The 25,738-nt window shown below is 37.8% G+C and overlaps 1 protein-coding gene across 1 annotated transcript in view; it reads right to left on the bottom strand.

Moving 5' to 3' along the window:
* TRDN (triadin) overlaps positions 1–25,738 on the bottom strand; it is a 218,789-nt gene that overhangs the window by 89,731 nt on the left and 103,320 nt on the right. The window contains exons 13-16 of the mRNA XM_050973020.1: positions 24,130–24,165; positions 22,924–22,986; positions 22,038–22,100; positions 1,406–1,441 (exon numbers count right to left, since the gene is read on the bottom strand). Of these exons, the coding sequence (XP_050828977.1) occupies positions 1,406–1,441; positions 22,038–22,100; positions 22,924–22,986; positions 24,130–24,165 (198 nt within the window). The remainder of the gene's footprint in view (positions 1–1,405; positions 1,442–22,037; positions 22,101–22,923; positions 22,987–24,129; positions 24,166–25,738) is intronic.

Here is a 25,738-nt window from a genome sequence, read left to right as displayed (position 1 = left end):
GTTCATGCATCTTTACATGAACTACTTTCAGCTGGAAATATCACTCATGTGGTGGAGATGGGAAATTTTGCTATGACAGCTGCTGAGGAATTCTCCCATGAAAGGAATCACAGAATGGTTTGGGTTAGAAGGGACCTTAAAGATTATCTCATTCCAAACCCCCTGCCAGGCAGGAACATCTTCCATGAGACCAGGTTGCTTAAACTCCATCCAGCCTGGCCTTGAGCACTTACAGGGAGGGGACATCCACAGTTCCCTGTGGAACCCGTTCCAGCAGCTCACAGCCATCACGGTGAAGAATTTCTCCCTAATATCCAATTTAAACCTAATTTCCGTTTAAAGCCATTACCTCTTGTCCTGTCATTGCATACCCTTGTGGGAAGTCCCTCTCCAGCTCTCCTGCAGGTTCCATTTAGGCACTCAAAGGCTGCTCTGAGGAATTATGTGTCCAAACTTATAGGTCCTTTAAAACCTGCTTGAAAACAGGTTCTTATTTCACTAACAGGACATTACTTGTAGAGTAAGTATATGAAATGTTTTGTTTGATATTTCTGCAAAATTTGCATAAGAACCCAAAGTATAAGCTTCTTTTTTATTTCCAAAAGAAATCTTTTAATAAATTGCTGCAAAATTGAGGATGGCAGGAAATTTTTCTGCCATAGAAGTCATAAAAGTTCATACATGGAAATGAGAGTCAGTGAAGTCTTTAATTGTGAATTTGAATCAGATTTGGAAGCCCCATATTTTTCCTAATTTTTTATATACTGTATTTTCAGAGCAGAGTGCTGAGCAGATGAAGTTGTACCAAAGATACTGTCTTACTGTCCTTACTGTGTTGAGGCACTGACACTTGCAAATTTGCAGAAAAGGAAGACGTAGGTCTTCCCTTTTAAATGACACCAAGTTCTCAGAGCATTTTTTGGCTATTTTTTCAGAAGAGCACAATTCCCATTCTCTTCAGCTGCAGAAGTTTCTCTGTTGGAACCAGAGCTACCTAGACAGGCAGGGCCCTTGTTTTGCATTAGAAGATAAATTTGGTGTTCCTCAGCATGTTCAACTCTGAGCCTTCCCAGCCCAGTTATGAAAATTGCTGCCACTGAGATCACATTCAGCTGAGACCTCAATTTGACATTTCCTCCCCTATGAAACCTTTGTTTTTGAAGACAGCGATAGGAAAGAGGGAAAGGCAAAACTGTCAGTCACAAACAGGAGTGTGCAGTTAGAAGTTGGATAAGAATAGATTAAGAAAGTAGGAGGCAGCTGAAGTGTAAATATGTCATTTTTCAATTATAAATGGTGTAGCTGCTTTCTTCTTTGTATTTTCAGCTCAATTAATATTATTTTTGGAATAATGAAATGAACTTTTGAAACTGCATGGCATATAAAAGAGATAGTGGTTTCTTACTTTTGAGTTCTTTGGATACAGCAGCTTCTTTTTTATCTGTAAGAGAAAAAAAAACCCAAACACATATGCATAAAAACACAGAAAGGGTAAAGGTAGACAGAAAACTGCAGTGTGTGCTTTAGAGCTGAAACAGCTTCTCTGCTATAAAGGGCATTGGTATTATACAGGGATTCATTCCACTTCTGTTTGGTCCATGGAACAGTGGCACTAATTTAACCCTATGGGTAAATATGGGAAAGCCTGTGTGACCCTAAACATTTTTGTTTAGTTTTGGTGTGGTGATCTGTGGGGTTTGACACGTGTCTGAGTTACCATGGCTTACATGCAGCGTCTGAGCTGTGGCTGCTCACCGTGTGCACACGGTCAGGCTGCAGGAACACAAAGGAGGGGGTGCTAGCAGCCTAAGAACAGAGATGTAATGAAAGGCACTCTCCCTGCAGTTGTTGACAATCACACAGCTGAGGCCTACTTTGGAAGATTTTTCCACTTAACACCTTTTGAACTTAGAGGAACTCAGCCCTACATATAGTCTGTGTAAGAGCAGGAAAAATTCATCCCTGGTTGACTAGAACAAAATTGAAATTACTTACCTGAATCAAAATGCAGCATGGCCAAGCAATCTACCAGAAAGACTTAACTAGGCTGTTCAGTCTCACTTAAGGTAGGATTTTTGTGCAACCTTTTTGCAGGACATTTTTTTCTGATTGCCGAGAGATTTAGAATCTTTACTGGGGTGATATAAGTGTGCAGAAATATGCAGAGATAGAGTCACTCTCCATATAATTTTGGGTGCTATTCTACCTCAGGCCTTTTGACTGAGTACAAAATTATCCATTTTTAGAGACATTCTTGGTGCTTCACATACCTTTTTCACTCGTCTCGCCTGTACAGCCAAGAAATTACTCTTGGGGATCTTGTGAGACAGGAGCAAAGGCATGCAGAGAGCAGTGGTAGAAGGTACTCCCCTGGATGGCTACGTGGAAATTAATGTCATCTCTAATTAACTATAGCATTTCTTGAATATAGGCAGGATGATTCTTATGTCCACAACATATATGAATGATAAATGAATTGTGCTCTTAAATACTAGTATAAGAAATACTTCAGGGCAGAAACTGTCAAATTAAATTGCTTTCAAATCTAAGACTATCCCATTGCTCCTAATAATACAAAGCTGCTTCTTTTTCTGTTGCTTTCTAAATTGCTTGGAGAAGTTGATATGAGATAAGGTAATGCAAATGACTGCCAAGTAGTCTCATAATCTTGAAAAATTTGGAAGAAAATATATTTCTACTTGGGTGATATGTTGCTCTGAACTGAAATATTTCTGGGTTAATCCTCTGCTTCCGCTAACCCTCTGTGAAAGCATGTTCTGCAGGCATTACTTCAAAGTATGATAATTACCACATTTAGATGAAATTAATCATGAAGCACCTTCCAGCCATGCTATCTGGCTAAGGAGCCTATTGAAGCCTTCAAGAAGTGCCTATTAGTTACCAGATATGGAAATTTTGAAAGGTATATATTGCAATGATATGAATCATTTATCAAAATAATCTTCCATTGCTGGAGGTTATTAAAAAATAAATAAATTGACAGCATCATTTACAAAAACAGACTGGATCTAAATAAAACCTTCAAGTTATTTCTTTTTTTCATATAAGTTGCCATTTATTAGGGCAAGATACATTCATATATTTTAAACCCCTAATTTATTTTGAAAGAATCAATGTGTTTTCCTATCATCTGAAATATATAACATATATTAAATATAGAAAATAGCTGGACAATTTTTCCAGTAAGAAAATCTTATAATTTTGGGAGGGTTGTGTATTTTTTGTTTGTTTTTAAAGTGCAGAAAAGTTACCAATACTTGATTCCAACAGCACATATCATGATGAAAATGTAAATAGTGTTAGGATATTCTTTTCAAGCCAGGGTCTCATATTTGATTTCTAAAGCTGTATTTATCCAGCTAGGCTGGAGTGATTTACAGAAAATTGTCCAGAGGAGGTTGTGTAGGACCTTGAGCCATGGAAGTACATTAAAAGGTGTAAATAGCATTTACATCTACACACTTCAATGAAATAAATCACCAAGTTGCCAAGAAATGAACAACTGGTAGACTTTACAGAAGGAAGCTGATCAGGACTTCTGAAGAGCCTAAATGTGATTACTTGCTCTAAGGCACAATTAACACATAGCTTATTAACTCAATGGAAAACAATACTAAAAATGAATTGGTCAATGAGTTATACTGGTGCAATTTGAGACAGTGAGAAATTTATCTCATTCATTTTTACCTTGCACAGGTCTATGTTTTAACTTTTAAGCTATGAGAATGTGGTTGGGAACACAGGTTTCATTATGTATTTTTCTTAAAAACAACAGCAATATGTTTTCTTGCTTCTTGGTGGGTATTTTTTTCATGTTAGTTAAGAAAAGGAATTTCCAAAAAATAAGCGTCTCCATAAAATTTTGAAGACACGCAAAGACACATGTGAAGACATATTTGATATTTAGGTCTTAAAGGGCTCCTGTAAACCACGCAAGTACTGTGCAATTCAAAGATTTGAGCACCTCTGACAACCCTATCCATTTTCTTTTCTTGAAAAAACCTGCATGAGACTTTAAAAGGCTAAGCTGATTAAATAATTAATTATTTGTGGAACACTGTGAAGCACCCTTTTCTTTTTACAGTTGTTCTCCGGAGGTATTTGGAGACAATTGTATTCTGGTCTATATTATTAAAAAGTAAACATGCTTGTACAAGCGCTCCTCAGGTGAATGAACAGGTTTTTCTTTTATTGACTCTTGTGAAAGGCTAAAGTACAGTAATACTTAAAAAATTATTTTTTTAAAACCCACCGAATATTTAAACAAATATGATCCTTGTTCTTATCTCTACAGGCTAAAACTATCAGTTTTGAATTCGAAGTAGGAATGAGCATTTGGCAGCCAGCACAGATGTATCTCAGTAGAACAGCAAAGCTGTATTTTATTTTTTTTTTTTGCCTCTTTTTAGCACATAGCTCAATCTTTTCCTCAGGCCTCGATCAGCATTCGTTTGAAATAAACTACCAGTACACATTAACTGCAAATGACATCTAAACTACACATGGGGCAAGAAAAAAAAAAATCCCTCTAAGCTTATATAGTGCCTTTCATGGCAGTGAGTCCCAAGGAGGTTGGTAATAAGCTATTAGACAAGGATGCCCCAGTGCTCTGGTACAGAGTTTGGTTGTTTGAGTTTCAACAAACTTCCAAAATTGAATATTTCAAACACTGCTATGAAGTGAATTCCAGATCTGGGGTTCACAAAACTTTTACACCTTTTAAATGATGGATTTATAATACAGTGTACATTGTACATTTCAGAACAGGAGATATGCTCCATGAAACCTATAATTTTGATAACTAAAAGGAAGTTCTGGGAAATTAATGGATCTCAAATTGTAGTCTCTTGAAAGGCTTCTCTGTGTCTTTTTTCCTAAAAATCTCTCCACTCAAACATACCTAGGGGTATTGAAAAACCCTTAAAGTATTATTCAGATAAATGAGTATTTCAGAGACAATATATTGATAGCTCGGATAAGGACGCACCGTGTTTAAATAGAAGCTAAAACTCTTCTAATTGGAAAAGCCCTTGTACATGTTGTACCTAAAACAAACTTTCTATTTGGAAACTTACAAAAGAACACATTGGTAATATCAAATTTGCAAACAGAAACTAACTTCAACATCAGTGGGCAACCACAGTGTCCAAGTTGAATGGTAGCAAACATCCTAATCAAACATGCTGTAACCCCATAGATTCCTCTACTGATGATCTGGAATAAGCACCAAGACCCTGGGGAGTTACCAGATGCCTCTGGAAGATATGATTCACTGAATCAAAAACTAAACAAAAAATTAAAATGTTGAGCAGTTACTGAAAGAGGAATTCTCACCTGAAACCTCAGCTAAAACTTTCAACTTCTGTTTTGTACCTGATGATCACATATTAGAATGGACTTATTCAAACCCCACTGACTGGCTAATGGTCTACACATACCCACAGAAAATAGGTTGCCTCACACAATGTGACCATAGATGTCCAAGCAGAATGTTCCTAATGAGACTCACAGAAGTCTTGTCTCATTTCTTGGTTCTGTTGTTTATTTTGAGATAGGTATTCAATTCATCTTGTGATTAAAAGTCAGAGAATAAAAAGACAAGATGGCAGAAAAAGGAACAGAAACTTCAAGAATCAGAAAGAATTTTGTTGAAAATAAAAATAATATTTTCCAGAGCTTTGAAATCAAAACTCTGCTGGTTTTTCAGAAATATCCTGCCTGTTATTACCAACCAAAGCACAGTCAATCTAGTGCATGCTTTGGGAGCTTGGTTCTGGCTTTGCAAGTACAATGCAATAGCAGAGTTTCCATGAGATTGCATCTCACAAGTATGACAGCTAGGGTTCCCTTTGCTGCCCTGAGCAAGGGTTCACGTGACTGGAAATAAGAATGATAGCAGATGGCATCTGGTGGCTGAGAACTTCCATCATGTGAATGGAAAACATAATTAAAGTCACCTAGAGACCAGTCTTACTACAGTCTGCTCCCAAGCTAGCAGATGTATGAGAATTTAGAAGCAATTTATTAAGTGGCACAATTTGCAGCTAATGTGATTTACAGAGGTAAAAGAGGAACACACCCTGGATAGCTGAGCATTTTTCAAAATGAACTGCAGTTGAGCATATAGTAATTAAACAAGAATTGTCAAACCTTCTCTTAAAATATATTGTGGTTTAACATTTTTTTCATTTACTTGGAGTTCTTAAAACTATTTCCCACAATATAGCATTGATTTCAACTAATATTCCAAAAAGTCTGGCAAGTGTTCATTCCTGAATTGCTTTTAAGAATTCCTTACTAAACTGCCTTTTAACTTATTTTTGATATTTTTTCACTAATTACATGCATTACTGAAGTAATTTTTACTTTACCAGATCTAAAACTTTTCAGAGTATTTTTAAATATTGATTTAAGGCACTTCTGAAACAGCAGATGCCCACATATAGGGGTGTTATATCAGAGAAATTACACCTTTCTGGTGTAATGTCTCCATTTTACAATAAAGATTTTAAAAATTCCCTACAACATAGAAATAACGAAATAATATTTCTTCTTTTTAGTAGAATTAATCTATGAAGGCTCTATCAAAATTGCTCATGTGATATCACTGAACCGCTAAAATCTTACAGCATAAAAGAGCTATTTGGAAATATCAATATTTCTCCCGCATGAAAAGTTCTGTGTTTGGACCAACACTTGATTTTGTTCCTTGTCTTAATCACTGAGCATGGTATTGCCATATGCTCTGTGACAACTTCTGGCAAATACTCTTGCCTTTCCAAAATTACATTTCTGGGTGGGCATGAGAAAGGCATCTCATTTCACCAATGAGGCTGAAGCTGTGCACAAGGAAAAGCAAGGTACAGTGCCCCTACTGCTTCAGAGCTGATCCTGACCCATTACATGACAACAATAAACTCTCTGACCAGAGTTTCACTATCTTGCTTTGAGAATAATGGGAACGACAGGGAAATTCATTGGCAGAGACCACTAAGCCTTGAATCCAGACTACAGGTTTTGCATTTCTATCTTTTGCCTGCAGAGATTTCCACATTAAAAAAAAAGGGGAACTGCAGATAATGTTATTATAGCTGAGTAAAATGGGCAGATGCAGAGCTTCTGGGTGTTAAAATCAAATTTCCTCAAGCAACATGAGACAGGACTATAAGACAGAAATTTAAAAATGAACCAATAACTGATGTGGTATGTAAAGGTGCTTGAATAATTTAGAAAAAGGAGTTAGCTAACTAAAATTCCTCTCTTGCTGATTACAACAGAAAATTGGTGATAGTACTCTTAAATGTAGACAGACCATTTTCCACTGAATCGGGAAAAACATGAAAAACTTTCCATCCATTCTCTGAGAAGGGTTATCTTCTCACCTCAGCATCGTCTGTATTTCCTCTCCACTCAGAGTAGCAGGCTTTTTGATAGTTTTTAAATTTCTTTTGTGTCTCCAAGTCCCTTCTGCTCACCAGCCCTTGGAGTTGTTGTTTTGTCTCTGCAGTGACACCTCACACCACCATTGGCAAGGCAGCTCTATATTCTGTGCAGCCTGACTGCAAGCCCTGGGCACCAGAGCATCAGAAGCAGATAGTAACCTAAAGCCCCAGAGCTTTTCAGAAAGTGTTTTGGCAATGCACATGGATGAAATGCTAAATGTTATCTCAAACAGATTTCCCAAGATCATTAAAAGGGTTAGCTCAAAAGAGCAAAAAATAAAGCAAGTAGAGGAGGGATGTGAGCAGGCAAGTGATTCAGTTACAGTAAGAAAAAGCTGTCACTTTGGGAGTGGCCAATTTCAAGTATAACAGTGGTTCATGAATCCACTAATTGGTGATTTCTCCTTTATAATTCCCGGAAGGAATTCAGCCTCTCATACTGCAGAGCTGGTAGGAACTTGCTCATGTTAAATACATTCTCATGCATGAACAGTATTCTGGTTTGTATTAGAAATCCTGTGGCCAGACAGACTAGGGCAGGGATCATTGCCCTGTACTCAATACAGGTGAGGCTGCACCTCAAATCCTCTCTTCAGTTTTGGGCCCCTCGTTTCTTAGAAATCACTGGGGGACTGGGGTGAGTCCAAAGAAGGACAGTGGAGCTGGTGAAGAGTCTGAACCACAAGCCCTGTGAGAAGCAGCTGAGGGAGTTTGGGTTGTTTGACCTTGAGAAAAGGAGGCTATGGGGGCACCTTTTCACTCTCTCTCACAATTACCTGAGAGGAGGTTGCAGCAAGATGGGGATTGGCCTTTTCTCTCAGGTAATTATCTAGTAGGACAAGAGGAAATGGCTTCAAGTTGTGCCAGAGGATGTTTAGATTGGACATTAAGAAAAATTTATTTGCAGAAAGGATGCTCAAGCATTGGAAGAGGCTGCCCAAGAAAATAGTTGAGCCATCACTCCTGGGAGTATTTCAAGTGTATGTGTTTGTTCACTTGGAGACATGGCTTAGTGGTGGACTTGGCAGTGATGGGTTTAAGGCTGGACTCAATAAGCTTAAAGGTCTTTTACAGCCCAAAAAGGTGTTCATCAGGAATGGTTTAAAAAAGCAAAACTTAGGAGCATGATATGAGATTGCAGTCATCCACACACAGGAAGCCACAAGTGCAGCTAATTCCAGAAACTGCAGTCCCTTCAAGAAAAGGTAGCGGTTTCTTTAATGTAGCAAATGTGAATAATAACATTCCTTCCTAAAACTTAGGAATCAGATATTTCCCTGCAATAACCTTTCATTTGAATTAGTATAAATATTATGAGATGAGAATTTTCTTTAGCATTTCTTTTTCATTCCTTGAAGCAGCTGGGGGACTCTAAACTTTCTTAATAAAGCTCAGCACCAATAGTGTTTGAATGATTCAGAAGAGAATTTTGGGTTAGAATAAGCTTTGTTAAGAGCATGTATGCCATGCATCCTCATGGTATCTCTTTCTGTACACTTCAACACATTCCCATTTCTTTCTGTCTGTTGGATAGATGTATAGATGGCATCTATAGGCATTATCACAAGGAAGAAGATATTTTCCTATCTCTGAACACAGAGGCTGTCAACATTCTCACTCTTTGAGAAGGGAAATCTTAAAGAAATGTCCATCTATTTATCTTTATAGGTGACACAATTATCTAATTACACTCTCATAAGTGAGGCAGAATCTATGAGAAAGCAACTTCATGCAGAACATACTGCAATCAAGCTAAAAATCAATGCTTTTCTAACCACAGTTATGTATGCCTCTCCCATTAAAGAACATTTGCCTATTCTATTTTCCTGTTCATTCAACAATACTTTATCTGACTTAGTCTCTCAGAGTTACATATAGCAAACCACAAAATTGGCTCTGCTTCTTGGAAAACAGGTCAAGAGAACAAGCATGGCCATTGGGAACATTTACTGAAAGGATCATAACTAAAAGTGAAGGGTAAAGGCTTATATTTTAAGTCAGAAATACCTCTGATCTATGAACCTTTATAGGGGAAAGGCACACAAGAGATTGAAGTATACTTTCAATTCAGTGACATGAATGTCTTTATCTAATATGTGCTCATCAAAACTTAGTAAAGGCTTTTAAAGCTTTATTTCAAGGTCAAGGAAAAAATATATATTTTTTTTAAATGTAAAGCAAAAGAAAAGAAAGAAAATCATCTCAGACTCTGAAGATTCCTCCTGACTAACTCCAGAGTGAGTCAAACCATTAGCTTGTCTATTTAGCAACAGCAGAAAATAACACTGCATAGTTATGTCATTTCAACCTGGTAGATGTATCTGTGCATGGACATTTAACATAGAATAACTATCCCAAATATCAGGCCTGCTGACTCAGATACGCATCTTATTTTGAGAGCATAAAACAGTTTTCCTTCATTAAAGAGATTAAATTTGTATTGTTTGAGGCATAGGCATATTTTAATCCTGTTATTTCTGGATGTGACTGGAAAAATAAACATTACATTAATCCCCAAACACCATAAAGAGAACTGAGGAAAAAATGACATTCTTTAATTAAAACTATGCCACCCAGCTGCTTGCACAGCACAGGTAGTTCTTTCTGCATACCTGAACTTTTAAAGGCAAACTGTTTATTTGGTTGCCTGTGTGGGCTTTAGATTACTTATCACATTCATGCTTGATTATTTCTAGTATCATATCTCCCCAAAAAGTTCTTTTATGAGATTGACAGTACAGTGTCAGAAGAGGTTGCCTGTCAGACACTAACTTACTCCTCTGCTTTGCTCAAGGAAAGGTCTCTTGCCAACTCATCAAAAAGTGAGTGGTAGTGCAAACCCAAGCCTCCTCCCTTTTATCTATATTTATTAAATTGTTGACATTCCTAATTATTTGTCAACCATATCTTACCAACATCATTCACCATTTGCCTCTCTCACATCTCTCCCTACTTTGTGTAGTCCAAGACTGAAAAGAACAAACACAAAACATCAGATCTGGATGGAACAATACTCAGCATTGACTTGGAAGCATTCAACTCCTAATACTCTGCAAAAGAGCCAGTGAAAAGTGCACTGCATTTATTTGTGTGCTACTAACATTTCACAGATACTCATTTTTTTCTGTGCTGAAGATCTTTGTACAACATACTGGGGGTGGGGTGGGAGGATAGGAAGTAAATAAAAATATTTCCAATCTGGAAATTACAAACCCAACCTCCCTCACACAATACAACCTGGGGGGACTAAACAGAGGGTGGAGTGGAGACTGCAGCCAGATTCTGTCAAAACCCTTACACATGAGGGAATTTAGTGGTACTTTTTAGCGGATAAGCCACATAAGAGCTGAAAACCAAGAGAGATTAAGTAGGAAGACCTGCTGTTAAGTCAGCAACTCTGGTAAAATCACTTTCCTTGGACTGATGCATGTCCCAGTACCAAGATGATCTCAGATATTATACTGAGATAGCCACCACCAAGGTACCACCACCCCTCAATGAGTAAAGGTATAGATGCATGGCTAAACTCACTCGAGCTCTGCCTGAGTGCACATAAATAAAAAAGTAAATTAGAAATCATCAGAAGTCAGGGAAGACTCCATCATAACTTCTGGGCTCAGTCAATGGCCTGAAATTCTCTTCTCCCCCACAGGGACACATATTGGGTAGGAGCTGTATTCAATGCATGCTGACCAATCTCCTTAATACATTGCTTTGAATACATTTTTCAGTCAGACACTATCACTGGCAATCCTTCAACCTAAACCTGTCACAATTTTATTAATAGAGTGCTATTCTGGGAACTGTTAATGTGAGTCCTTAATGGGTGCTAGCAGTCACTGACAGAGGTAAAGATGTGGAGATCCAGGATGGGGTCTCTCTGTTTGGTGTGTGACTCTGAACAAGTCAGTCCAAGCAGCCTCTGATCTGGTGAAATGCTCAGTGAGGAGTCCCCATAACAGGACACTTGTCAGGATTAGTGCTTGGCTCCAGTCAACAGTGGATGGGAACTGACCGCCACCATCAGTTTATCATCCTACTGCAATGCTGTCATACCTTTTCTCTGTAACTTCTCACAGGCTACTCCTCCCAACACTGACTCCTTTTCTCTTTCTTCCACACAGCTGGCTGACTCCTTCCTGTCCCTTGCACAACCACCTAACCCTTGTACCTCACAGCACAACCAACTCCAACTCTCCTCCCAGCCAGCTAAAGCACTCTTTTATAACACCCATCCTTATTGGACCATCCTTATTGGGCACAGCTGTGGCCTATTAAGGGCAAGGTTGTTCCTACTCTTTGGTAATTAGTACAGCTGCTCCTCAAGGGTGAGATTGCCTTCAGCACTATCTCTATTCTCTTACAATTCATCCTCCCACAGACACTGACAGGCTGGCTGGGCACAAGGGTCTCAGTTTTCCTGGGAAACAGACAGACTAGTCAAACATTAAGGGTTTAAGAAAATCTTCTTTTTCCACATGACAGTGAGCAAGGATGGGAAAGGATCAATTTCCACTGAAGCTGATTCCTAGTAAAGTAAACTGGAGATGAGTCTTCCACCTGAGAGTCACCACATCAACTGCAATGGAGAGTCAATCTTAAGACTGAGTCAGTTCTTATTGTGAGGTGAAGGAGAGACAATGGGAAGGCAGGAAAAACTTTTCTCTAGCTCTTTGTCTCTTTGCATTTCATCTAATTTCCATCTTTTGAACACTGAAGGCTAACCATGTCCTGGAATGGCACAAGTGTTTGGTTTTGTTCTTGTATAGATGAATGTTACCATTCCCACTTGAAAAACTCTTTCAACAGGTAATAGAGTGCAGAAACACCATGGTGACTTTGCAGCCTCTCTCACAGAAAGCCAATGGGAGTTATGTGTCTGGCCTTCCGTAACGTGGTTGTATACCCACCAGCATATATATGCTGTATCTTTAGGCATGCTTTAAAATCATGTTGTCAATCATTGATGATGATGGAGCACGGAATTCAAGTGCTTTGAAGTTCTGGTGTAGGATATGTTTGAACTACCTTTTGTCTCAACAAGTCACATGGAGACCATGGTAATTGCCTCTCTGCTGTGTTTGCATCTCTATTCTGCTAGATTTTTTTCCCTTCTCCCTCACTTTGAACCTGCTTTTATCTGTTTGGATAGATACAATTTGATTTTTATAAATGGCCATACCTGTCTTGAGGATTTCTGGAAATGTCAATAAGGAAAGCAGGCTTTTCTGTTTTCCATAGAAGATTAATACTTCGAGGTTAACTACCAGTCATGTACTCAGCTTAAAAAGGCTTATAAAAGTAATGCAGAAAGGAATTTCTGTTCTTCCAAAGAACCTGCAAGGCAGTTGTCTCCAACTGCATTCCTGCATTGACTCTTCACCACATTCTCTTTTAGCTTATTATTATGGATATCTCTGAGGGTATACCTCTGTAATGCTCAAGGCTAGAACACATCACCAGGCTCTCTACTCTGACATTTTGTTGTCAGAGACTCCTATATTTCAGCTAGGTGCCTTTTCAGCTGGTGTGTATTTTTCATTAGGTAAACAATCATCTTCTGCAGACACCAGGGAAAGCAATATCCACCCTGTGCTGTGGTAGTTTATCACTCTTAGTGTTAAGAACATGTACCTCATTTTCAGTCAGGATTCAGTTAGCTTCAGCTCCCAGTCATTCATTCTTGTTTAACTGTCCCTGCTGTGTTAAAGGGAGCTATTGCAGCCAGAATCCTTTTTTTTTTCCTGCAAAGGTACTTAGTATCCACAATAACCAAGTCATCTCATTCTGAAGAGATTAATTGAATAATTTATTCTTCTATGTGAAAAAAAAAATAAAAATTCCTTATTTTGTAAATAACTCAAGTGACTTTTTTTTTTTGTTCTTCCTCCAATATTACACACAACTTCCAGTTTCTTCAGTGCTTTATAGACAGGTGATGTGTGACCATGGTCAGTGTCCCCTGTTACAAGGTTTATAATTTCATGTCTGTATGAAAAAGTATCAACCTCAATTTTCCATTCACCTTGTCAGTTATAAAGCTACCTTCCAGATGTAAGTGCCAATATTACACGAGACAGTAGGGAACTGGGCCCTGAGGTTAGAAAGACTATATTTGGGTGTCACAAGAGAACATAACTCTGAGTAATGGCATAAAATTAAGCAAGGGAAAATTTAGGCAGACTGGAATGAAATACTTCTTAACTGTGAGATCTATGAGGTTGTAGGATAATCTTCTGTGGGAATTGTTGGAGGCCTAGTTACTTCAGACATTTAGAACCAAACTGGTTAAAGCACTTGAAGATATTCGTTAAGGAATTATCCTGCATTGCCAGAAGGAAGGATTAGATGACCTAGTAGGTCATTTCCATCTCTTCTTTCTGTGATTTTGTTGTAAAAGCCCCATGAACAGGAAATTGTTATCAAAGTTAAGAGATGCCCCTAAACCCTGTTTGTGTAAGAGAAAAAAGAATAACTTACATCACTTGCTGGTAACGGTGCAGGAATTCTAATCCAGTTTTTCTGTGGGTTAGTAAATGCTACCAGTGCTGATGGCTGCATGCATAGTTTTTCCATTAGCAGAAGCATCTACTAATGAAAAAAATGCCAGGAAACTGCAAGTGAATTATGAATAGAATGATGGGGAAGATCAGCAGGAAGAGAAAAACCAGAATGGGCTGGACATGCGGAATAGGATCATGAGCAAGTTATTAGTCAGGAATGGATTGGCCTTGGTAGTAGAGGAGATGAAACCTGAAGCTGCAGTTGTCCATTTGGGAAAAGGAGGTAGTTTTTATTGGCTTTTATGTATGGACATTGATTCATATAATGATATTACTAACTGGAATCATAATTAAGATGAAATCAGTGCCAGGGGCTTCGCTAAAGGTTGTATGAACCCACAACAAGCCAAACCTCTGCAGAAATGTATAGATGGATGAGCAGTTTAGCAGAGAAAACTGTCAAAAGAATATTGGTAAGAAAAACTTAGAGAAGGATCACACAGTTCTAAGGTCCTTAAGTTCCTCCTTTGTTTAGGTGTGTGTGCTTTAATGTGTTCCCAAAAACAGCTTCAAAACACACAGTGTGTTTCCTTAATTATTGCTCTTATACATTCGTTTCCATGAGGAATTACAAAACAACTCATTATTTCTGTTGCTTAATTTTTACATTTGTTTCTTCTTCTAATCTTTCTAAATTTAGCTGCAAATAAATGCAAACTGTACGTTCCTGTTCTGGGTTCAGCTGGGAGGGAGAAGGTAATTTCCTTCATGGCAGCCTGTATGATGCTGTGGTTTGGATTTGTTACTCAAACATTGTTAGCAAACTTGAGTTTTGGCTATTGCCAAGCAGTGCTTGCACAGCATCAGAGATTTTTCTTTTTCCCGCTCTGTCTTTGCCTACTGGGAGCTGGGAAAAGGTTGGGAGAGGACACAGGTTGAACATTTGAACCAGATTACAGGGAATATATGCAGAGGTGTATTCCCTACAATATAATGTCTTGCTCAGCAATAACAGTTGAGAATAGAGGAAGAACAGGGAAAGGGTGTCCTCTGTATCAACTGGCTGGGCACTGGTCTGCTTGGCAAGGTGGTGAGCAATTACATAATTTGGTTTTCTACTCTTTATTTTATTTATTAATCTGTCTTTGTCTCAATCCATGAGTTTTCTCACTTTTGCTCTTCCTGTTCTTCCCTTCATGTTGATAAGAGGGGAGTGAATGAGAGGCTGGTTGATTAGCAGCTGGCCAGAGTCAAATCAATACAGTGTCTTCTTGTCATTAAAAATAAAAAGGTAAAAAAAGAGTCAGATGGGGTTCTACCACTCAAAACTCCTACCTTCTACTTGTTGTAGCAGCCATTCTGAAAACACATCTGATCAATGCAAAATGCATTATACACATGCACTCCAGTTCCTAAGCGACTCAGTTTTTACATTTTCCTCAGAATTTTTTTAATAAGAAAGAAAATTTGTGGATAAACATGTTTCATTTTCTGTATGTGACCAACCACTTTCAAAATACCTTAGGTTCTCTTGTTCTAATTCCACAATTTCATTTTTCCCTTGTAAGTAACATAAATTGTGACAGCCTCTACATCTCACTGGCTGTTGCAGACCTTACATTGTGGCCTCCTCTGAAACACACATCATCCTGCCATCTGCTGACTTCTGTCATGTGGCATCTATCATACAAGGGAACATGAGACACATCACAGTGTCCGAGCTGGGCTGCTTAACATTGTCAGACACTCAGCTGGAAATACACTCCTGGCAGTGGGCAGGGTAGAGTGAGGAGTTTCAAACCCTGCTCTTGAGAGGCAACAGATGTCTTCCTGCAAATGTCTTCCTAAAGCCCATTTGCTCATCAGGAAAAACCTAGGATCAACATTTGTATCACTGATGAAACATTCAAACTATTTCAGTTAGATCAGTCCAAAGCTTTTCAGGATGTGTGGTATGCATCTCCCTCTCTAGATCAGTGGGTTAGCCAAGCACGTTTTTTTCCCTAGTTATAGCTTCTGTCATGTTATAATATGTATATAATATAGTCTATTTTAGTTAATTTTTTACTTCTCTGTTTGTACTGAAAGTATTTACATTCCAAAATTATTCTTCTGAGAATGGTGTTACATTTAGTTGACATTCTAACATATTTCTAGCCATGAAAGCAGTAGGATGAGCAGCATGGGGAGGTAAGTAGGAGGTTCATCATTACTTCAGCAAACTCTTTTTAAATAGACATATTTGAAAGCTAACAACCAAAAACCCCTCAGGCATATGGATTGAAAGAAAAAGATAATTTGCCACCAGGTGTCAGTAGTGGTTCTTTTATTGTAATGGAAGGCTTAATATCAAGATTGAAAAGGTTGAAGCTGAGACAAGGTCGTCACAAAATTAAATGCAATTTTAAAATTGCTGTTCAGACCAGGAATTTAAAAATTATTGAAGGAATTCCTCTTCCTGCCTGTATAGAGGGCAATAACAAAGAAGATACTCTTGGTATATAAAATGATCTTTTCCTCCATTTCCTACTAAACCATTGTGGGTTTGTTTTCAAATTACAAGGGCTGTCCGTTAAAGAAAACCCATCTGTGATCAACCCATGCAAATACTTGCTGGCACATGGTCAGTCAAGTTTGCTTCTTGTCTGGTCACCTCCACTCTGCTCTACCTACTACTAACATTCTTCCTCCAAGAAGACAGACTTAAGACAGACTTTCTTGCTGTTTTGATCTCACTGGGCAACAGAGTAGCAAGAATAACCTGATTATCCCAGTTTTGTGGCAGTCATAAGATACTATTTTCAATTTTTATGTCCAAGATAAACTTTCAGTTTGCTTCTTTCATGACTGCAGAGAGACTTCACTTGGTTGTTACGGTGCCATAATTAAAATATACTTCAGTGTCTGTAATTTTAAGCCCCCAGAGACTTTTCCTATTCAGGAGGCAAAGATTTACTGTGGTATCTAAAGAGGGACATCACCACTGCCCTCCTCTGCTAACACTGCCTGGTGTGAAACATATGACACAGTATCATGTATCATAGATATATCTTTACCATATTAATATCTTTATCAATGATCTGGATGAAAGGATCGAGTGCCCCTCAGTCAGCTTTTTGGACAATACCAAGTTGGGCAGGAGTGTTGATCTGCTGGAGGGCAGGAAAGTTCTGGAGAGGGATTTGGGCAGACTGAATTGATGAGCCGAGGCCAATTGCATAAGGTTCAACAAGGCCAAGTGACAGGTCCTGCACCTGGGTCACAACAACCCCATGCAGTGCTACAGCCTGTTGGAAGAATGGCTGGAAAACTGACTGGCAGTAAAGTACATGGGATGCTGGTTGACAGCCAGCTGAAAGTAAGCCAGCAGTGTGTCCAGCTGGCCAAGAAGGCTGATGGTATCCTGACCTCCATCGGCAATAGTGTGGCCAGCAAGACTAGGGAAGAGATTGTCCCTCTTTACTTAGCATTGCTGAGGCCATACCTTGAAACCTCTCCAGTTTTGGGCCACTCACTTCTAGAAAGTCATTGAGGTACTGGAATGTGTCCAGAGAAGAAAGACAGAGCTGGTGAAGGGTCTGGACCACAAACGTTATGAGGAGTGGCTGGGGTTGTTTAACTTGGAGAAGAGGAGGCTCAAGATAGGACCTTATTGCTCTCTACAAGAACCTGAAAGGAGGTTGCAGCGAGGTGGGTGTTTGTCTCTTCTCCCAGCTATCAAGCAATAGGACAGGAGGGAATGAACTCAAACTGTTTAGGGGTTTCAGTGGATGTTGTGAAAAATTTCTTCACTAAAAGAGTGGTCAAGCCCTGGAGCTGGCTGCCCAGGGAAATGGTTGAGTCACCAGCTCTGAAGGTATTTAAAAGACTTTTGAATGTGTAGGGATACAGTTTAGTGTGACTAGGCAGTGATATATTAGTAGTTGGACTCAATAATCTTAAAGGTTTTTCCCAACCTAAATGATTCTATTATTGTGTGGGAGATGCATCCAAAAAATGTGTGTGTGACCACTTCAAGCTAGTTCCTTGATTTATGGAGTGGCTCCAATACTCTTTGAAGGGGCTTCTGCACTCTGTGGGGAGCATGCATGCACCAACACAACAAAATGGAAGTCAGATCATGCTCCCTGAACTGGGACAAGCAGATGTGCACACCAGAACTGCTCAGGGAGGCAGTGTGGTGGCCTTAAAATATTTGTCACTGAGGTCAGAACCAAGAAATTCTTGAACACTAGTACTTCTGATAAGGCTTTATGATTTTAGCAAAATCATTTTCTTCCTAGATATCAGTTGCATTGTCTGATGTCTCTGGATTATCACAAGTGAAATAGTGAAAGTGTACAAAAATGTGGGATTTTTAGTCCAGCTAGCATTGGTTTAGCTTTCAGAAGATATGTATAAACAGAAGATAAATATGTGGACAACTGGCCTGGATTGTATTCTGTACCTGAATTTCCACATATGGAAAGTGGAGAAAAAGACACTGACTGTTTTCTTAAAGCACAAGAGGTAACAGTTATAAGAGAATAACAGGAAGATCATTAATGACAGTCGAAGCAGAATTTTAGGTAGGAAATGATGTGATGACCAGGCCACCATTATTGCTATATAAACTCGTTTAACATATGTGATTTCTTTTGAGAACCAAAATAAAGTGGGAAAGGAATTTGCAACAAAGACAAGGGCTGGTGTGAAAATAATTTCTAAAAAGTTGATTCAAGAAGGAGAAGGGAATCTCCAGACTCTGGGGAAGGGACCATCAGGAAAAAATCTGCAAGTAAACTATTAGTGCCTGAAAGCACCAGTCTCTGTATATTCATTTTCATTTAGGGTTGGACCCCAAACTTTAACACAGAGGGTCCTTTTCCTCAGTCAGGTTGTGGACTGGAGCCCCCTGGGCTGATGTGTCCCAAGCACCAGAAAAACCTTTGGGAGAGCCTGGCAAAGGTTTATATCTGCTGAAGTGTAGCAAGCCCCTTAAAGGGGATTTGGAGATGCAGTTCCTTCTCTATCCAGAGTAGCACTGGATAGATTTTTCTAAAAGGTTTTGAAGTCTGACTGTGCCAGACCCTTGTGTCTGATGATTATGTTTGTATAAGTTAGACCTCTGAGTTTGTTACAATGGAATTATCTGTTTTTCAGGACAATTAACACAATGCTTTTGTATGAGCTGAAGGTCAGAGGATTAATGTGGTTTTATCTACAAAGCATTTTTAAAAGCTAATTAAGAATCACCCAGTTTGCTCTGTACTAAAGACTGAGAACATTTCATATTAGATGACTCTTGATCCTCTGCAGCAGCAGAGAGGGGGGAGAGGGAGAGAGAAATGGAGGGAGAGAGAATTGGAGAACAAGTGAGCTGGCATGCAAATAAATATATCACAGGGATGCAGTTAATGAAGTGCAATAAAAAACCTCCATTCCGGTAGCAGTAGAGATAAAATTGTCTCTTGGACCAAAGGACCAATCTAAAATATTAATCTGAAAATTTATTCAGTATTTGCAATTACAAGCATTCCTTGTTAGAGCAAGAGAGATGGAGAGGAATAGAGAGAAGTGCTTCTTTCAGAACATTATTTTAGAGATGTTTTTATCACTTAGTGCTTTCAGAGCACCTCTTCCTCTCTGTCTCTCTCTCTTGAGCCTGACAGCCTGCACATGCCACCATTCCTCCACGGGGAATGCCTGGGTAATGGCCCTCCAGCCAGACATGAGTCTTCTGGGAGAGAGCATGCAAGGGTGTGGAGCAGCAGTGGGACTTGGGTGCCAGGAGGAACTTGGAGCTGAAGGAGCTGCCCACTGGTGTGGGGATGAGTGTGGGTGGCATTGAGAAGGCAGCTTGCCCTGAAAACACCTCGGCTTCATGGATTGCAAAGGTCAAGGGAAGCAAAAGGCGACGCAAACCAGAGACCTTCAGAGGCAATGCAAGAGTTTGGACATCAGGGTGAGGAGTTTATTTTCAATGCAATGGCCTCTGCCTAGCCTTTTGAAGGGAAAAGGTAAGACAACAGAAAGCTGTAATTTGCTTTTGGATGATTATGTATTCTGCTGATTCAAATGCTCAGAGGCTGATTTTCTGTGTCTGTCCAAATTATGTAAAGACATTGAGGTGCCTCATTTCAAAACTGGGTTTTGCACTACTATTCTGTTGATCAAATATGGCAAACATTTCAGGCTTAAAACATATTAGGGATAACAATGGGTGCTGCCAAAGCTAGAAAGTGCACATGCATTCAAAGAACAAGCTGAAAGAGGAATAGCAGCAACATGTGTAGCTAGAATATGTTATGAATTACCATCCTCTTACACAAAGGCTAGCAAACTCCAAAAATGCAGCAACTTACAGAGCTAATAAAAGGGACAGAAATGTGCAGATATCTTGGTTTGTCTAATTTGTGTCTTTCTAGCATTAGGCTAGAAAGGATGACTCACTGGATTTAGCAACTGCTTATGAAGATGAACATATTAATAACTTTATACTGCAGCTCTGCCATAAAATGTAATCTTTTACAATTCTGTATTCTCAAGTGAAATACGAGCTTAGAACCAGAATAAAATTACAAAAGATATTTGAATTGTTAGCTTATGTTCTTTTTAAACCTGTGTTTATACATTAAAATATGCAACTTAACAAGGAAAAGAATATTCTCTTTCATCCCTATCCCTTCCCCAGTGTGTACAACTCCCTACTATAAAAGACATATTTAAATATGGGGTTACCAAGATAGTTGTCCCAAATAATCTGTGCATTTTTATGCTTTCCCAAACATAAATTACTATTTTTCTTCCCATCCATAAATGCTTAAATAAGAAAACTTATGCAGTCCATATATGATTCAGTGGCAAAGAAATTAGTTGCTTCTTGAAACTTGCATATGTAAATCACAATATTAGTAAACAATGGGATATAGACCCTTTCAGCTTTTGATAATATTCAACCGATTTAAATAGTTAGAAAAGAGAGCACAAGGTTTGCCTTGAGGACATGGTAAATATAGCCCTGAAATATTGCATCCTATTTTGAACCTTTCTCTGTGGCTTTAGGCATTGCACTGATCTACAGAAAGGGTGATCTGAGTACTTGGGGGCTTGTAGGATGTTATATAGAAAGACAGATAGAGCATCAATTGGAATCAGTGCTTCTAGGTATTCAGATGGTGACCTACTGCTAGACTGAGCATTTTGTTTCTCCTTCATTTTAGTGAGACAGTTTTGCAGGCTGTGTCACCCACTGGAGACACTTTTGCATTTACACATTAAATATACCTGCAGATTTACTGAAATAATGGGGAAGAAAAATACAGCATTTTTAGTGTATTCAAGACCCAAATTGCTAATTTCTAATCTTATTGAAATATTTGTATTTTTATACATGAAACAATCAATTAGGTTTAGGATATTCACTAACTTAAAATTTTAAAAAATTCTTTTCTGGGCATGAGTAAAAATTCAGAAAATAACCATCTATTTTCTCACACTTAGTAGTTTTATATGGTAATATTTCCACTTATTGCTTAAAATTATCTGCATTTTTAAAATAATTCGTGTAAAAAAAATACTCTCTGTTTACTCTTTGCCTTGTAGCTTTTGAAATTAGTTGTGCTCTTGATAAATTTAGTGTGTGAGTGAAAGCAGTGTTTGTAATTTGTTTGTAAATGTATTTATACTTACAAATTTATTATATTTGTAAAAGTCCCAAGATCATAGGACAGAAAATTACGTGTATTATATATACAGATATGTATAATGTAACATAATATAATATATAATATAACATAATATGGAATAAAGTAGAATATATAATGTAATGTAATATAAACACAGACACAATGTGTACATACATATATAATATATATATAGTGGGGTATATCTCTATCTATCTATCTATCTATCTATCTATCTATCTATCTATCTATCTATCTATCTATCTATCTATCTCTCTATCTCTCTACTTGGATTCTTGAATGATAATGAACTAAATACACTCTTATCTCAAATCGTTAAAACTTGAAAGTGTTTACACTAAATAGTCAGATATCAGTGCAGAAAAAGTCAAAGTTCAATTTCTTACCTGCTTTTTTAATTTCAGGGACAGCTGTCTTCTCATGAGCTTTCTCCTTTTTTCCTGTTTTTTCTACGATTTAATTAAAGATAGTAATTTGATGTGCTAGAACTGTGAATCATACACTCAAATATGCAGTCAACCAAGTCCTGGTGAGCACATACCAAAAAATTATGACTTATTTGGGAGTTCAGATTATTCCCTTATAGCACTTGCACCCAACTAGCCACAGAGCAATCAGCTGAAAATGAAAATTAATCAGTATGCATCAACTATGGATGATTTGGACCCTTAATAATTCATCAAAAGTTAGGCAAAAATCACCACTGCATGAATGTGCCAGCTTTTAGCTCAAGTTCCAGTAGCAACGAGATCATTAAAAAATAATGAATGACTTAAATATTTCTCATGAAGCGACACCTTAGTGGATTTTAGATTCTTTCTGAGAATGTATGTTTGGAACATTATTTAGATGGATATCATGACTTTGTAGTTTAGTCACTGTAAGTTTCAATTGTGATTCTATAAATAAATAGAACAACCCCTCCCTCAGAAACTGATGTACCATGGATTGAGTGATATCTTCCCTGAGTTTTGTGTACTGCAGTATAACTACGTCCTCTTATATATTGACTCCAGTACATTGCTTAAAAAGCCCATAGATGGCCACAAAACAGGACATTTAATTTGTTAGGAAATAAGTTTAGGAAATATTGGATGCTGAACACATTAGATATTAGATACTGAAGAAATGGAAAAATGCAAATAGTGAATGAGCAACAAGGAGAAGGACAATGCAGCTAGAAGCATAGAATTAACAGAAAACAATGGGAAATGAGCCAGAAGTGTGAATAAAAGCTGAATGAGGCCAGTAAGAAATGTTTCCAAACCATACCTTTCACCTTAGTTTCAGTCGTAGTCTTCTTTTCATCACTCTTTTTCTTCTCCTCTTTTCTCTCTAAAAATAGAAATTGAAGTTCAGCTGGCTACTTTTACACAAAAACACACAAACAACCATGTATAGATGTATACATATATATATATATATATATATATATATGTATAAATGTATTTGGGATGGGGCATCCACTAGCTGCAATATGTTCAAGATTTGATAAGCTGGTCAGCAGCCAGCAGTTCAGAAACACAGCTTATTGCCCAGAGAGTGAATGTGGTGCTAAGGATAAAACTGGAACAAACATGCACACCACATTATTACTTAAATATTAATTCAAGGAACTGTGCCCATTAACTGGTGTAACTAAGAGTTCATTGTGGTGACTCAATAGCCATTCACCTCCTCTGCTTCTTTTGTAAGGCCTGACTGAACGATAGCAAAACTTGCACGTGGTACTTGGGAGCAAGTGTAGAATGCCATGAAAAGCCTGCATATTCAATATACCTTTATAACCATTTTTAACAATTGAATCTTTGAAACTGTCATTACAGGACTTCTGTTATTCATGGAGAGTTGTACTCAAAGCACTATCTACAAAACAACACGACATTATTTCAAAAGCATCTGCCTCTATTTTGGCAGTTATTAGGGCAACAGTAGAAATAAGAAGAATATTTTTTTCCTTTTTTAAAACAAGCTTAAAAAAATTAATTACTTATTTTGTGAATGTTTAGAATTAGAAAATAGATTGTTTGGTAAAGGATATGAGAAAGTTATAATTCTATTTTTCCTTTGGGAAATGAATCCCTTTTTGATGGGAAAGAATACAAGAGTACAAGAATAGCTAATTTAAGGGCTTTTTAAATTGTTCATCCAGGAAAAGCCAAATTTGTCACGTTCAGTTTGTGCAGCATGGCTTCAGTTTTGCTAACTATATTTGATACTCAAATATACTTAGCGAAACTAGTGTTTTCTTTTTGTGATCTTTCACTGTTACAAATGTGGATCAGAAACCAAAATTTATTATCTTACAGAAGAAAGAACCATGAGACTTAAAGCAAGAGTATTTTCTTTAACTGAAAATATTTAAGGAATAGGAATATTTTCAAATTCAAGAAGAAAATATCCTCCTGTCCCTTGCACAAAACTAAGAAGAAGATAAAGGAAAAAACCAAAACCAAACCAAAATGAAAATCAACTTACTTTTCACTTCTCTAGGTACCACAGCAGACTTTTCTTCTACATGGAAAAAATATATACACACAGGGGAAAAAAATTAAAATTTGAAGAGCATTTTACCATAACTAAAAGATATCTCTGTGTTTGATTTTTGAAAAATTGAAAAATTGATGGGTTTACAGAATACCTGAAATCCACAGTCTGTCTATGTTGATTTCATGAATAAAGCTATTTTGTCTATTGTGAAGGCAATGTATTTATCAATATTCAGGGTCTCCTCAAATTATACTTCTGCTGATTTTCTGACAATTGCTTTTAATATTAGGCTTAATATAGATGTATTCCACTTCTTTCTTGTTTTAAACAGATTTGTTCAATGTGTTTCTCTTGTTATTGTCTTCAGAAAATTCTCACATACATTCTAGAGAATGTTTCTTTGAGTTTTATAGGTTTAATTCTTCCTCCTGAAACTCTGAGCACTACACTACACTTCAAGCTACAAATTCCTTTGTGTTGTGAGGTTTCCTAGGTATGTGTAGAGCATCAGAGTAGCGCTCATCCTACACTAACTTGTTTGGAACTTCATATTCTTGTATATTTTAATATTCTTGTTATTTCCTATCTCTATCTCCCTTACACACTTCTCCAGAGACTTGTGCTAGGGATTGCACCTGTCTGGTCTTCACTGTTCAGATTTCACAAAAGCTGTTCCACAGCTCCATTTCCTGTGCCACCTATGACTCTTCAGTGGGTTATTTCCACATATAATGTGGATCTCCACTAATTTCTAAAATGTGGTTTAATTATTTGCATACTCTGCCTGAATTAACCAAAACTGTTAAACATGCAAAGTGTGTGTCATTTACTGACAGAAAAGAGCTTCCTTCTCTCTTCCTTCTATGAGACTTTACTCATAGTAATTAGATGTTGAAGTGCTGCTCGGACTTCTGTAATGTCTATTTTTTTTTTTTTTGAGTGCCTCAGTTCTGGTGAGTTAGATTGATTTTTTTGGTTTCTTAAATTTCTGGTGCTAGGCGATGCATGACAATAATTTGTAAGCCCAAGGTCCTTACAACAAGATTCTCTTTAATCCGAGACTATTTCTGCCTTTGAATTTACAGCTTTTTGTATGCCTCTGGGGCTCAGAAAAAAACACATGAAATCTGCCTTAATTTGCATAGCAAGGTTTGTGGCCATATGCATTTTGAAAACCACAAGCTGAGGCATTGAGCTTTGAGAAGTGAAGCTTTGTATAGAAGATATACAGGTAGTGGCAGGAATGTTTACTGCTAATAACCCAAGAAAAGATGATGACATCCATGGCTGCAGAATCTTCGTTGCCAAATCATTCCACGAGTTAATCCCACTGACATAATTTTCTTCCATCAAGCTCTCAAGTTGCATTATTCAGTGTCCAGGCAACTTTGAGATGTCTATATTTGTTTTGAAGTTTCTGGGGGATGATTACATGGAAGAATTAAAGGACTGTGGCCCCTACTACACTGTCTAATGCAAGATAAGCACTCTTGCTCAAGTCTGAGAAAAACAGTCACTGAGCTTCCATTCATATCTCAGCTGCATCGAGCCCCACTGGTGCCCCTCACAGCTACCACTGAGAGAAATTTCTGTAAAT

Source organism: Serinus canaria, chromosome 3 (assembly GCF_022539315.1).
Source record: "Serinus canaria isolate serCan28SL12 chromosome 3, serCan2020, whole genome shotgun sequence".
NCBI lineage: Eukaryota > Metazoa > Chordata > Aves > Passeriformes > Fringillidae > Serinus > Serinus canaria.
The sequence above is the reverse complement of the archived record's forward strand: the minus strand, read 5'-3'. Positions and strand labels throughout refer to the sequence as shown.